This window comes from Mya arenaria, chromosome 8 (assembly GCF_026914265.1).
Source record: "Mya arenaria isolate MELC-2E11 chromosome 8, ASM2691426v1".
Lineage (NCBI taxonomy): Eukaryota > Metazoa > Mollusca > Bivalvia > Myida > Myidae > Mya > Mya arenaria.
The window spans coordinates 1,532,013-1,547,097 of record NC_069129.1 but is presented as its reverse complement, the minus strand read 5'-3'; the positions used below and the strand labels follow the sequence as shown (position 1 = coordinate 1,547,097).

At 34.5% G+C, this 15,085-nt stretch overlaps 1 protein-coding gene and 1 long non-coding RNA gene across 2 annotated transcripts; both read right to left on the bottom strand.

Moving 5' to 3' along the window:
* Positions 1-1,322: 1,322 nt before the first annotated feature.
* LOC128242983 (uncharacterized) lies at positions 1,323-2,650 on the bottom strand. The gene is made up of 3 exons (XR_008262743.1): positions 2,544-2,650; positions 1,798-1,921; positions 1,323-1,489 (listed from the first exon to the last, which is right to left on the bottom strand). It is a non-coding gene; the product is annotated as an uncharacterized LOC128242983 (long non-coding RNA).
* A 965-nt stretch (positions 2,651-3,615) lies between these two features.
* On the bottom strand, positions 3,616-14,911 carry LOC128242982 (nose resistant to fluoxetine protein 6-like). Its single transcript, XM_052960441.1, has 8 exons — positions 14,566-14,911; positions 13,536-13,714; positions 12,565-12,652; positions 11,681-11,774; positions 10,739-11,025; positions 10,401-10,568; positions 3,943-4,041; positions 3,616-3,749 (listed from the first exon to the last, which is right to left on the bottom strand). The coding sequence occupies exons 1-7, from the start codon at positions 14,672-14,674 to the stop codon at positions 4,031-4,033; spliced, it is 936 nt and encodes a 311-aa protein (XP_052816401.1). The 5' UTR covers positions 14,675-14,911; the 3' UTR covers positions 3,616-3,749; positions 3,943-4,030.
* Positions 14,912-15,085: the final 174 nt, after the last annotated feature.

Genomic DNA, 15,085 nt, shown 5'->3' with positions numbered 1-15,085 from the left:
ATGGAACGCTGCAATATATTGCTCATTTTTTCAAAATTAAGCCCGTTCGCTATCAGAATCAAATTGTTTATTGATATTGCGATCTTACACTGAAAAAAAATCGTTTTCTATATAGTGATAGTGTTGGGTAATGTTTTGCCTGTGGAAAAACATCATTCTTATTAAAAGTGCTACGAGGGAAATAAATACCGAACTAAATTTTGAAGTTTATCTTCAGATTGCATATATGAGTTGGTATAAAAATCTTCCCCATACAAGTTCAATACTCCTTCGTGCATTGGACGCGAAATGAAAGCAATTTCATTTCACAGTCAGTCCTCTTATTTTCCGCCCATTCTGAGGATTGCTTTTTCAAGTCCCATCATCGGCGCCTCAAACACGAGTGACACGATGAAACTGAGACCATACGTCATAGTCATGTGACCAAGAAACAGGTAGATCTGTAACATGCAAACAACCGTGATTAACCTGCAAGCTTTATAAAATAACATTTCAGCAGTAAATTACAAAGTTTAACGCATAATTTGATTCGGTGGTTCGGATAAGAAGTTTGCTAAATCAATGTTAGTTTAACATATCCTTGTAATATTATTTCAATTAAGGATTGATTCCTATTTTACGCGCGTTCAAACTGCATAAGCGCACACTAAATAAGAATATAACATTATATTTATATATGTCTCTGTTTGTTAAAATTATGGTTTATACGATATACAAAGTATTGTATGTGAAATTTTGTTTTTCTCTTTCGAAAAAATAGAGCAATATAAATATAAAGTAATTAATTCGATGTGTAAACAATATACCAGCTCAAACTGTGTAAAGTAGTGAGCTGTCGTCTGTTCATGTAGAAGTCACATAACGAGAGGGTGTATAAGGTAGGCACAGTAGGTTAGGCGACTCAGTGGAATGAAACCGCGCCACGACAGCATCTCATTTATCCAACCTGAAAGGCAGAAAAGAGGCCGAAAATTCTACGACTTCTTGTCGTTATAATCTCCCGTACATTATGCCATATAAGACAATAGTTGTTGTTCGGTTAGAGCAGTGATAAGCGCACTCGCTTCTAACCTAAGCGACGCGGGTTCGATTCCCGGCTTGGGCACATGTGAGTTTGGTTTGTGGTCACCAGGCTGGACAAGTGGGTTTCGTCTGGATATTCCGGTTTCTCCCACAACACAAGACCTCGCATAACAACGTGAGTAATATAATGCTGTTATAATTTGTGTCAATATCATTGGAAATCATTTTGTTATCTCGTTACATTTAACTGTCATTAATTCATATAAATTATTCGCGTACCACCGTGGCCGGTGCAGCTTGCGACTATGAGGTAGGCAAGAGCCACGCCCCAGGCGGTGCGAGCCAATGCAAAGTATGCAGACGACTCGTTCACACTGAAGATATGGTTGCCGTCCTGCGAGTAGGGTCCATATACCACCAGGCAGAATGTGGAGAAGCTCACGAACCACAACACTAGATTTAACGACTGCAAAAAGTAAAAAGCATTCTGCCGATGTTCAAAAGCAGCAATCAAATTGTGTAATAATAAACTTATAATGTTAACTTTTATTGAAACTTTGTTGTTGTTAAGTCTTAGCTTTGGCTACTGAGTTTGTTCCTGTAGTTCTTGTAGGTATAATATATATATATATATATATATATATATATATATATATATATTATATATATATGCTTAAATGCATTAAACTTATGAGCAATGATATACAACCTGTATCTTTGAAACCATGTGTTTGCTCTAAGAAAGAGCCACTGAAAGAGGCGTTAACCAGTTACCTTGGGGATTTTTAGTTTGCTCTTTGTCTTATAGAGCAGGTAGCCAACAAATAAGCCCACTATGTAAGGTCCTAGCCGCGAGTAACTTGGGATATATAGGTTCCTGCCATAGTTTTCATCTTTTCTAAAATGAACATTGAACAAAATATGGCAATTATAAGCTTATACATCAAGCCCTTGTGTTGGCTTATATTTCACTTTCAAAAGTTTACGTTAATGTTTAGTTATTGGCATATATTTGAAAATTGTACAATTCTTACTCAGTCTGTGTACTCTAATATGACAGTTTGTACTATATGTTCAAACTTTCATTAGTATATATACAGTCGGTCACTTGCCATCATATATCGTAATATAAATTAGGAATATAATTTCATTATTTTCATAAAAAGATAATTTTAAAATACAACAAATAATAGATAAACGTCCTATTTCTTTCGTGTAGAAGAAGATTGACGCATGCGCACTAGGCTACTCTGTGATATGGAATAGGAAAACACAGGTGTAATACAAATTTCCTTCCGGATTCGATGTTTATGTCAAAATTATGCTTTAATCTAGACGAAATCTTCACATGTATGAAGAAGTGCCATATTGAACTAAATATATGCTAGATGTATTTTTTTACCAATAAAAACAAAGCAAATTTAGAGTACTAACGTGTGATGATTTCAAAAGCATGGTTGTAAAAGCCTGAAACAAGGTAAAGCAATATTATTACGTCCGATACGGTCATTCATACTAACGGTGGCGGGACGTTTGACAGGTAATTCTGCACTGGATACTCTTGCAGGAACGTGATAACCCATCGTGCAGCAGTCGTGAATGAGAGAAACACGATACATGATACTACACCGGCAACCAAGTTGCTGAAAATAAAGGACAATCGGTATTAACTAACACAATCTAATAAACGCTTAGGCTAAATCAAATTGATTTTTAATAATTAATCATTTGTAGAAAATGAGAATACTGAGTACATTATTTTAAAAACTAAAAGTCGTATTTGTATGATGTGTTCCTTATACTTAACACTAGTAAACAGGTCGTTCTTCTGCTGAAAATCGAATAGTACATATGGCAGAATCTTGGCAAAATGATGTTCTTTTCAGGAAGGTTGAATGATGGTACAAGAATCTGACGATATAAGATAATCTCATTTGATATGGAATGTCATCGATGATTGTTAAATAAATGACGATATATCTTAATGTAGGGTAAATGAAAACACATGGAATACTGAAGCAAATTGCATATAACTGGTTTGGACAAAGTTAGCCAAGACGTTTATTGATTGGCCAATATTTATCTAATAATTACTTTGATCAAATCAAATTCTTTTAATATGCAAACTAGCAAATATCTAGCATGTGGGTACTTTATCAACATTGGCTGCTGGGCGTTTACTGAGTCAAAATACATGTTTAACGCCATCGAAATCACAGAAACAAACTTTATTCTAAATGCTTGGTAAAGCAGATATTGCATTTGCTATCAATTCTTATATACATACGCGTGTACTTACTAAAAGAGCGGAAGCAGAATGAGTGGGCTGATGATGTAGAACTGCATGTCGTTGGCCAGTGACAGCTCCATCCCATGCACTGTAATAACACAGCTTACTATTTACAGGCGGACCGTATTCCTGAGAATTTCTTATGAATGTAAATTTTATTTTTTGCTTTTTTTATTATTTGAGGTAGTTCATATTTCGTTCGCACTGTTTCATTATGTTTTTTTTTATATGGATGAATTTTGTACATTTATTTAGATATCAACATACCATGTGGTCATTTTCCACGTAGTTGTTGACATACAGTAGATTAGTCCACCAGTTTTTCCGACACTCCAGCATGGTAGGTAAGTCACCGGGTATCCGGAGTGGGCCAGATATCAAGTAGGGAGATAGCACCGTTCCAAACATCAACACCAGCATGTATGGAGGAGTTAGCCTGTAGAGCAAATTAGCGTGGATGCATGTGTACTACCATATAATTTTTCTCGGCAGTGCTTTATGTTCAGTCGAACAAGAAACACAATTCAATTATATTATCCTAACTTGCTTTTTGCAAGGGTTAATTAATCATGCATTATGATAGTTATAACTGTATACTATAAAAGTATATAATTGTTATTGAATAATACCTCCAGAATCGATGGAAATAGAACATGAGCCAATTGAGCCGTTTTGCCCCGCCCACTTTCTTTAATTCCTGCAAGGTCAGGTATGCCACTAGGACGCCACTGAAAGTAAAGTTACAGCTTCAACGTAATACCGTTCGTTAGTTAGTTAGATCGTACTTTGATAGATTGCGATAAAATGCCATATACTCGTAAAACTCGTTAAGCCTGAAGAGAGGCAAACCAAAAGCTCGCAACGCCAAGTTTCTTACACAACATAAGTGTTACTAATCTCAGTACGAAGAACGAGTCCACGGACACGGTTGCATACATAATGGCACAGAAAGAAGCAAAGGACTTCTGGCCGGAGGCAAACGTAAGCATGTTTGCTGTAAGATATCATACAAGATAAAATAATAGAAACCACACACCAATGAAAACAAGACTGAAAATACTGATAGGCTTTGGAATATTGCTAACTATGGTTGAGTTTAGTGTATGATACATATATTATTGCCGGAAACGTGATAGTTACAGTTTACTTATTACACGGAGAGAAAGGGAAAGGTTTGACCTATGTTCATGCAACTTGGAAGTATCTCACCTTATTTGAATTTATATACGGTTCTCTCTCAGCTGACAGTTTATTTAAGTGACACTTTTTTTAAATCTAAACATACACTATAGGACCAAATATACATTGTGAGTGATAAACCTAAACTACCTACTAAATAATGCATTTGTGGAAAATTTAAATAACTGATAACAAGATTGTGACCTTGAAACCAATAGCAGTAAACGCAAACGTATTAAATGATTGATATACGATAAAATCGTAAACATAATTAAATATATACGATGCTTAAATTATGCTCCAATAAGAAAGGCATTATTAATTTATTGTAAAACTCATGTAGAATAATTATGACATCAGTATATAATGGTACAAAACATATTTGACTGCTCAATGTAAGTGAGTAGATTTTCCTGAGATGATAGAGTATACTTGCATATTTTGAGCTATGTATATTATTATTAATTTGCCATACAAAAAGGATCACATATATTATCGTAATATCTTTGTTTTATTTTTGTGTCATGTACATATTGTAAGAGAACGTGGTTTTGGATGAAGAAATAAACTTATTGTCAGCTTTTGGCATTTCCAAAATAAAGAGAAAAAAAAACAGAAAAAATAACACATAACAATAATAATTGCATAAAAATATAAGAAACACGAGTAATTGTTTTTTTTTGTATTCATTGCAGTAGCAGTAAATATAGAGTAGAAGCGCGTTTGGTTCGTGGCGGAAACTGCTTACACACCTATTACGTTGTACATATGTTCTGCCTTTGTATTTCAAATAAATGGATAATTGGAAGCCTTTGATGAAAAAATAGTTTTGCGCAAGGGTATACAACATAAATGTTAATGTTGTTTTGTTGTAGGGGTAACTTTTCCCAGGTTACAATCTAGCACGTTCATCGCTAGAATGCCACACGCAGGTGGTTATGAAATAGAAGATTAACTTTGGAGGTGTGAAGATATCGTTTAGATTTTGATTGTGTTTTAACAATGGACTATAGTTATTCAATACGAATTAAAAATAAAAGTTTGTGCTTACACTGGGTGTGTCATCAAAATGTTATAATAATCAAAGTTCCCTCATATATTAAAGGTATCATGATATAGGGCTTATCATCTAGTAGATGTATCTCAGTGGATGTATTAGGGTAATAACCGGAAATATGTTGACCAATTATTTGTGTGATTTTGTAAAAAAGCTTAAACGACTGCCCAACTACTGGGTCAATAGATGTACAGCTGTAGATATATTTAGATCCTGGTGAGGCCAGTCAATAACTTTCAAATTTCCAACTTTCCAATTTAAGGATATTTGTAGCTTTTGGATAACTATATGGATATGTTGTTGTTTTTATTTGAAATGTTTCACGTTGTGGTGACGGCAAGAAACCAACAAAACGAAGCTAAATTGTTCTGACTTTTTCAGCCATGTTAAAGGGAATGAATAAACACCAAACCTAAATAGAGATTTTCTAAATCTATATAGGTTATGGATGGTCGTCCATATTCGCTCAACGTTTGTCAACTGTGTTCTAGAAACGTTTTATATCCACAAAACAGAACAATGTGTATGTAGTGGTTATACGCGGTTAAGCTGTAATTTGTACTTTAACAACCTGTTATAACAGTTTTTAAATTCCAGTTCATAATAGTCAGAAAACAATATCCTGATATTCTGTTCCGTCGTATGATTTTCTACTATAATGCATGTATCAAATGAATGTTCAGTTCACTCCTTTTTAACAAGGAAATATACCTCATAGAGCATTTGCCATCTAAACATATAAATTGGAAAATCAGATCTGATTACGTTTGATCGTTTAGGTATACTTTCATAGGTATACTATATTATATTATCATATTTTCAAATTATACTTGTAATTCATTGCCAATATTCTCCGATGTACGCAACATTTTCGGATATGTTCAAAATTGCTAATCTTGTATTTGATTGTATTGTTTCAGCAGGCCACGAAATACTTAAATCAAAAGGTTATAAAGTGTCAATCTATGATATGTTGAATGTATTGTTATCATTAGCGTTTCAATTTTACGTTTAGATGTGATTCGAAGTGATTATTCTATTCCCTTGTTTTTGTGTAGTTACAAGTTAAACTGTTACCGGGTCGTTCTGTTTTACAGAATGGGTGAGCAAAACAAACTGTAATGCTTTTCAAATAAAATTTACTTCAACAATTCTTTAAAGAAATACTAAACTATTAATGTAAATTAAGATAATGTATTCCGTGAGTGATATCATTATCTGAAATATGAACGCAGTTGACCTGTTTAGGTAAGGCGTGGAGACCTTCGGGCTACACAGAGCGTGCATACCCCGATATTTACATCAATCTCGCGAGTCTTTCCATAATTAAGCAAGTGAACTAGAATATCAGATGGAGTTCGAATTCGTAAAGAACTTAATTTGCAAAATCCAAATGGTTATGTAGAATTGCTACTGCTTTAAAGGGACTCGCTCATGTTATGGTACAAAACCTTTTTTCCAGGTAATGCATCTTAAAACACTAACATTATTACTTTCCTACTATTGATACCGAAATTGTTATGAACTTAACTCAGTTAAGGAATACTTAACTCATAATGATCACTTTATTCTTAAGCATTTTGTTGAAAGAATTACTAATGTTATTCAAAATTGTGGACTTCGAAGACAATATTTTAGCATAAAACAACATTTGTTTCAGGGTTCCAGCAGTCAGTTATAAGACTCCCAATGATTTGCCACAACTTACTTCGCCATCTTTGTTTTTACAAAACATGAGCAAGTCCTATTTACTCGCTAAGCTAAAATCCCAATTTTCGAAATGCTTTTTGTTTCAAAGACGTGAATTGCCTAACGCTCCGCAAATTTGTTAAGGCCCTGTTACTGCATGCTAGTACTTGGCTTTTTTATTTTACTTTTTTTCTGCGTTGCTATGCGAACTTTGTGTTAAATCTCACTTTGTTGCAAATCCCGTGCGATATAGAACTACAACACTGTGTAAACAGATGCGCACACAAAAAAATATCAAACACGTGGAGGGTCAGTGAAGTTGCCTTTATTAAATGACCAATGCAATTACGTTACCTTCTACCCATTCCCATAGCAGTGAGTATACTAGTGCTAGCAGGTCTTTGATTTTTTTCTAGAATTGAATGGACAAAAAAACAGTAAAATATAAATGAAAATCATAATCGAACATTAACCCAAATACTAATATAAATGAAACAAAAAGCTTAAACTTTGAAAGGAATATTTGTTTGTACATGCTTAATTAATCAACTATTTGTAGCCAAGCAACTGACACTTCATCTGCAAGAACATGTCAGTGAAAATATATTATCTTCTTAGATGTTTATTATGAATAACATAACGCAAAACAAGTTAAAAACAGGAAATGGGGTGATACAAATAGCTCAAGTTAAAAAGATTGACTCGCCGGATTATTTTCGCAAGTGTATATTCGTATTCTACGACATAAACAGTGATCACCCTAACCCTCACCTCCACAACAAATGTAATAATAAAAATAAAAAAGCATTCCATCGGCGGCCACCTCTTTAGAACCTCTGCTTACGCATGCATATACGGAAAATCACAACCTATTTTGTACCAAGACATGTGCAATAAAAGACATTCCTCATTAAAGCCATGTGTCTAGTGGACCATTTTATGTATATTCAAACAAAGGCCTGTATACAGCTACAATGCAACGGATTCTGATCGGTATTTAACTAATTTTGAGAAAATTTAATAATTATCAAGGGAGGGAACTCTTTCTTAGCGCCGAATGTTTAATTGTCCGCCCTTCTTTATTTTGGCGCCTTTCTCACTTGTTCTCTAGTTTTAATCCGGTTCTTCTTTTAACAGATGAAGGATCGAACAATAGTATGGGGCTTAATCTTCTTCGCCAACAGTTAGTTCATACCCAACGGTCTGCTTATTCGCACGGGACCTACAAGAACTTAAAGACTCAAATTCGCTCATTTCTGTTATTTTATTCATTGCAAGACTGTCCTGTAAATATTGAAACACTTTGTTTATATGCCCAATTTTTAAGCCGTAGCATGAAATCTCTCCAAAGTATTAAAAACTATATTAACGGGGCTCGTATTTATCATGTCTTGCGAGGAGAAGTTTACCCTGATATTTCCAACATTTCTTTGCAACTCACTTACAGAGGGCTAGGAAAGTTACTATTTCATTCCCAAAAGCAGGCTCCGCCCATAACGCCAGATATTTTGAAGCCAATTTATGATGTTCTAGATTTTGCTATTCCATTTCATGCTACGTTATGGTGCTTATTTTTGTTTGCATTTTACATGATGTGCAGGAAATCAAGCATAGTTCCTGATTCTAGTGTTAAGTTTGATAAGTCTAAATACCTGTGTAGAAACGATGTGTCAGTGACAGATTTTGGCATTGTTGTTTTACTTAAGTATGCTAAAACTAATCAATTCGGGGACAACAACGTAGTTATTCCGTTGTGTAAAAATGACTCTTCTTCTTTATGTCCAGTAAAAGCGTTTCAAAACATGTGTAGGTTAGTTCCCTTGGCACCCTCAGAACCGTTGTTTGGTACAGTTTCCGTTGGGGAGGTGATCCCGCTTGACGCGAGCTGCGTTGATCGTATGTTTCGACGTATTATGACGCAACTTCCGATTGCTCACGCTCACGAATACACCATGCACTCATTCAGACGCGGAGGAGCTTCCTTCTATTTTAAATGCGGTGTGCCGGGGGAACTTATTCAATTGTTTGGTAACTGGAAATCCGACTGTTACCTACGCTACCTTAGATTTTCATTTTCTAGCATGACTGACGCGGCACGGCTTGTCGCTTTGGCTTCCTAACTTAGATTCTGGTATTTAAGTTCAGGTTTTGGCCGTTTTTTGGGAGGATTTTTGGCTGCTTTTGACAAAACTTTATATCTATGTTAATTTCATTTACAATCTAGCAGCCCATTATTTCGGCCAAATTAAATTTATATTTTACATTTGTCTTTGTTTTTCCTGAGCGCAATAATTTAACTAATTTTGAGAAAATTTAATAATTATCAAGGGAGGGAACTCTTTCTTAGCGCCGAATGTTTAATTGTCCGCCCTTCTTTATTTTGGCGCCTTTCTCACTTGTTCTCTAGTTTTAATCCGGTTCGGACTGTGTTTTCTCCCTCCCTCCCGCCCGATTCTTTTCTTTCTTTTTGTCGAACAAGTTCTCAATTTTATCTTTGCTTACATAGTTACCCCTTTTCTTCCCTCTTTTATTTAAGGATATTGAATATTATATTATTTTTTTTTCACTTTATTATGCTTTCTGATGTAGTGTATCCTTGCATTGAGGATTTGCAAGCATTGCTGCTTTTGACAAAACTTTATATCTATGTTAATTTCATTTACAATCTAGCAGCCCATTATTTCGGCCAAATTAAATTTATATTTTACATTTGTCTTTGTTTTTCCTGAGCGCAATAATTAAATACTTGACTCGAATTTAACGGATTGTTTAAAGATGTTTCTGAATAGTAAACGGAGGTCAGACTTTCTTTCGCCTAGGACGTGTTAAATTTGCTTACCGACCTGTACGCGGCTCATATGGGCAAATTATGGCAATATTTTTCTTGTTCCCATTAGCTGACCTAAAATAGCCACATTCCTTACAGAAACAAATGTAGAAGTCCCTTTCAGAAATAAACCTTAGGAGACTTCGAAAGTTTGTCAAGCTAGTATAAGCATAATCAGAATACTACTCATTAGAAATAGTTTTATGGAAATATATAAAGAACGAAAACGAATAATTTTGTTGGTATATCAGAGCCATAGTCGGAGCGAAGTAGGTCCATTTCTTCGCATCAATCAAAACTATTGAATTTGGATCTAATTGAGGTGGATATCTTACCATCAAACCCTATGGAGAAACCATAAGTATGTCCAAGGATGACCCATGCCATGCTCAGGAACCTTATTCCATTCAGGGCATTAAGTGATCCCTTTCGCTGGTCGGTATTCAATATTTTGACACCATTGCTGTAGAATGAAAACGCAAGCAAAACCCTTTCCATTGCTCCTGCAAATATTATTCAGGTTATCAATTTCGTATGTTTCAATCTAAAACGGCACTCGACCTCAATCTCTTTGATTGGGGTGCATTTATTATCTTGGTTTTTACATTATAAAATGTAGCAATACGTAAACAATAGTTGTATAATTAAGATAAAGTCGGAAACTGTGTCCTACCTTGGTTGTGCTTGGATAAAACCTTCTCAACATTTGGATTACCGGTGTTAGAACAATTGACGGCCTTCTCTATGAGCACAGGAGGAATTTCCTCCTTAATGTCGTGAGCATCCGTGTGGCTTTCTACTCTAATAGCTGCTTTATTCACATTGAAAACACCCGAGGCAACGGTAACGCGGTGTGGTGTTTTACAGGACTTGTCATTGTAGTTTGATTTCATTTGGACAGCCAAAATATCGTACAATGTACCAAACAATACGAAAGCCCCTAAACTAGCTAGGAAACATCTGAAATATATAGCAAATGTTTATTCAATGTTAATTGTCTGTTTTCTGACGATGGTAAATACAAGGACATTAGTTAAGTGTGCCTAGCATTTCACCATAATTTGGTAAATGTTGTAATAATTGTGTACAAAAGACAAGGTTTTACGAACATATTTCTGACCTATTTATACATCAGAGCCATAGCATGTGTTTAACTGAAGCAATATCGGTCTCAGTTATAGATTGTTTATTGATTGGTGTTACACGAAAAGTCACGGTTAAATTTAAGGTTACTGCGAGTATCCGTTTCGTTTCCAATATTTCATTAATTTGAATTGGTTATTGTTGAGTTGAGTTTATTTAAGAAACAACTGGTTTATGTCAAATACTGTTAAACTTCTTAAATATACTACAGGAGTGTTCTATTTCTTAAGTTAGTATATGTACCAATTCATATGACATCCTGTAAGCGCAGAACTAATTTCAAGAAAACAACAACATCGGAGGTTACTGAGCACACACTGCAACTAAACACTTATTAATTATGACTCTGTTTACAGATAATTTGCAAACCCTAACAGTAATCACGAGCGACACACAACATCAGCTTTCAATAACATGATTCATGCTTTAATACATGGTTCCATTCGTTTAAATTTAGATTTAAAATTCCTACATGCATCCAATGGCATCCGATCCGAGCTGCATAGGTTCATCACACACAACTTCTATTTTTCCTTTGGTGGTTATATTTAAAAGTGTTTTTTGAACTGAAAATAATAAAATGATCAGAAATTCAAATGAAAAATGGAACCAATGTTACGTTTGCAATGCTGCTTACAAGTTTCAAATTCAACCCAACATTCATTTGGGAAGTGCTATTGTATTTTAAAACTGTTTTCATGATACGCTTAAGTCAAAGTTCTACCTGAATTGCAAATCAAAGGAACTCAAACTAAAACGTGAATACAAGCGTGTTAATCACAATTCTGTATAAACAAATGCAATCTTATTATTTTTCTTTCTATAGAACTATCATCTTGGTAACCATTAAAAATATCGAGCATAGCGTGTTTGCCGAAAAACTGGATTATATTTTCAACAAAGTTTCTGTATTGTCTTAAAACATTTTTGTTGACCTCAAGTGGTCTATCTTAGCAATATCAAAATATAAGTAAGGTACTGCACACTAGTCCAACTACTGTAATATGTGTCTTAAGTTGAAATCCATAAAAATAAACATCACTGTCAATAAATTAAAGTTCATACCAATATTTACATACCGAATCTTTGTAATATCTTTAAAGTTTAGATAGCAATACATGGTCGTTAGCTGTTCTGGCTTAATAAATTCACGCTTAACGTTTTAAGTATTTTATCTCAGCCATCCTGAATAAAAGCGCTGACTAATTGCAAAGAGAATTCGGATATCGAAAGCATGTGCTTGAATCAACAAGCGATATCAATAAAATTGAATAGCATTTATCTAGTTGTTATGTCACTGCAAAATAAAAAAAAAATGTGTACAGTTATTTTATAGAATTTCAAGCAAACACCCACCTGCTTCAACAAAACTGTTAAGATCGGCTTTGTTGCATCTGTCTGATACACACAGACCAATTCGAATGGCGTTCTCATACCCCAAGCCCTGAAACAAATATAAACGGATTTAGAATTGATAGCTGGTATTAATGATTTAAGCTAGATGTTGTAAACAACAGATACACATTTAGAAAATACCATTTACATAACAAACTATATGACTGGTTGGCGTTAACAACGTGTATATAATTTAAACTGATTTTTAATCTAGTATTTATTTCAAGCATAAAAAGAACTTACATCTTGATGACATGGGATTTTCTGTTGAAAGTTATGGCATTACAGGAAAACATAAATATGTCCAAATGATAAAATGTTATTGTGACGGTATTACTAACATGTAACATTACGTTTCAATAGTTCACCGACCTCAAATAACAATGATTGTTGATTATACTTGATATTACAATGAAAACTACAGGAGTCTTGCAGATCACATCAATACGAAGTCACATGATAATTAATGGTGCACTCTCACAGATTGACAGTTTTGACATTTGTGTAGTGTTTGTTTTGTCCCTGAATCAGCTGCTTGAGAATCAATGCATTAAATTCATTCATATAAGATAACTCAAAATAGAACAGATCTAAATAATTTCGGAAACTGTTGTAAAACTACGATTTGATCTTTTGTCAGCAGTCTTGTGTCACTGATTTCCAGACTTTCACGCAATCATTGAATCATTACAAGACATATTTTTATCAAAACGATCATATCTGTAAATGTGCAGTGTTACAGGTACAATGCAAAGGCATTTAGACATGAACCGAGAGGTAAACTACATACAAAACAACACAGAAAAGCTATACAGTCTTGCTTGGAGTTACCGAACACAAATAACATTAACTTACATTGTATATTAAAATCAAAGATGTGTGTACACATATAAGTGAACAAAATATTATCAAATGCGTATATGCTGACTAACCAACGGGGGTATGTCACTGGGCAATTCTAGACGGCAGTATTTGCCCTTAAAGTGGTTCATCGTCTCCATCGCGTTGTTGTTCACGGTGGCGTCTACGCCTAGACATTCATCATATCCACCGGGGAACCAGATTCGGCCCTGCATTATACCGCTGTCCGGCTTTCCAAAAGCATCCAACACTGAAAATTTAATTATATTGTACTTTAGTGTAGCTCGACCGAATCGATTAAAGGGATCACAAATATGTGACAATCATAAGTGGTATTGTTTGAAAGACCGATATATCAACCACCTAGTATGCGGAGTTATCAATTGCCAAAGTCAGTGGCTGACAAATGAAAATAGGCCATGTAAGAAACTCGATCAAAAAATGGCATTTTTTCTGGTGGCTTCATTAACCTTAATATTAAATTCTTATGTATGTTGACGCCAAACAACTTCGGGTTGAATTAAAGGAATTTGCCTACTGATTAAAACAAATAAAATATCCTTGAATATCCTAAATCCTTGCTATTTTATTATTTCAAATAACATTGACACCACATATTGCAATCTTGCTATATTATGGTCAATAAAAATGTAATTGTTCATTTGCGCATAAACAACAGCCGTAAATTCAAATATTTCTTAATGTGAAGAAATACATTTTTACATTCTAGTATGGAGCTCATTATTGAAATGTTGTAAGTGGAAAATTCAATGATTTGTCTTTCCCCCAAACTATGGCAAAATCAGTTCAGGTCTTTTATTCCTTGTTGGTTTTTATTTTGTGAACGTGCAATTATTCTCGAGGTTTACTCTGTAGCTTATTTCCAAACGTAAGTCTTAAACACACAAAGATGTGGCAGGACAAGATCGACATTGGTATTATTATAATTGAAAACATTGATGTCATTTATGGGACAAACAAATTTACTGGGTTAATATGAATACGTTTGATTTAATCTGTCATATTTTGGTGTTTCTCAATTATCATCCCCCTTTCAAAGGTTAGGGTTGTAGTCAATTGTTCATCAAAGCCCGCCCTTACCTGTCAAAGCCCAGCCCTCTCTTCCCATCAGTCCTTGTAGTAGCAGCGACAAGTCGTTACTACATTCTGGGGACACACCCCAGCTCTTTATGGTCAACAACGAAGCCATTGACGTCAACGCCGCTAGGTCCACCGATGAATTATCATCGAGTTTTCTCCCAGGTAAAAGTAATCCAGAAACAATTTCAATAATTAGACTTAAAACATTGGTTCCCTTCCCGTTTGTGAAAAATGATTCTATGTTGATGTTAAGAGAATCAGGATTGGTCGAGTTGTTTATAGTTAAACCAAGGTTTTTCCATAAATCAGAAATCACATTTTGTAACCCATTTTGTTTAGTGGTGTTTTGTTGAGCATGTATCCTTAAACAAAATGTGCAAATGACCAGAACAAAAATATTTGTAGGTCTCATTTTCATTCCACCACCATTCATATATAGCATATAGATAATGAATGTTTATTCAGTTTACGGTTTTGTTCATTATGACTTTGATATGCCGAACATATATAGTCTGAAATG

Excerpts from the sequence above, each read along its gene's own strand:
- LOC128242982 (XM_052960441.1), bottom strand. The coding sequence starts at position 14,674 with ATGGCTTCGTTGTTGACCATAAAGAGCTGGGGTGTGTCCCCAGAATGT. Across the intron at positions 13,715-14,565 it reads AGAGGGCTGGGCTTTGACAG|TGTTGGATGCTTTTGGAAAG; the intron begins GTAAGGGCGGGC and ends TTAAATTTTCAG. Across the intron at positions 11,775-12,564 it reads TAACAGTTTTGTTGAAGCAG|TTCAAAAAACACTTTTAAAT; the intron begins GTGGGTGTTTGC and ends TATTATTTTCAG.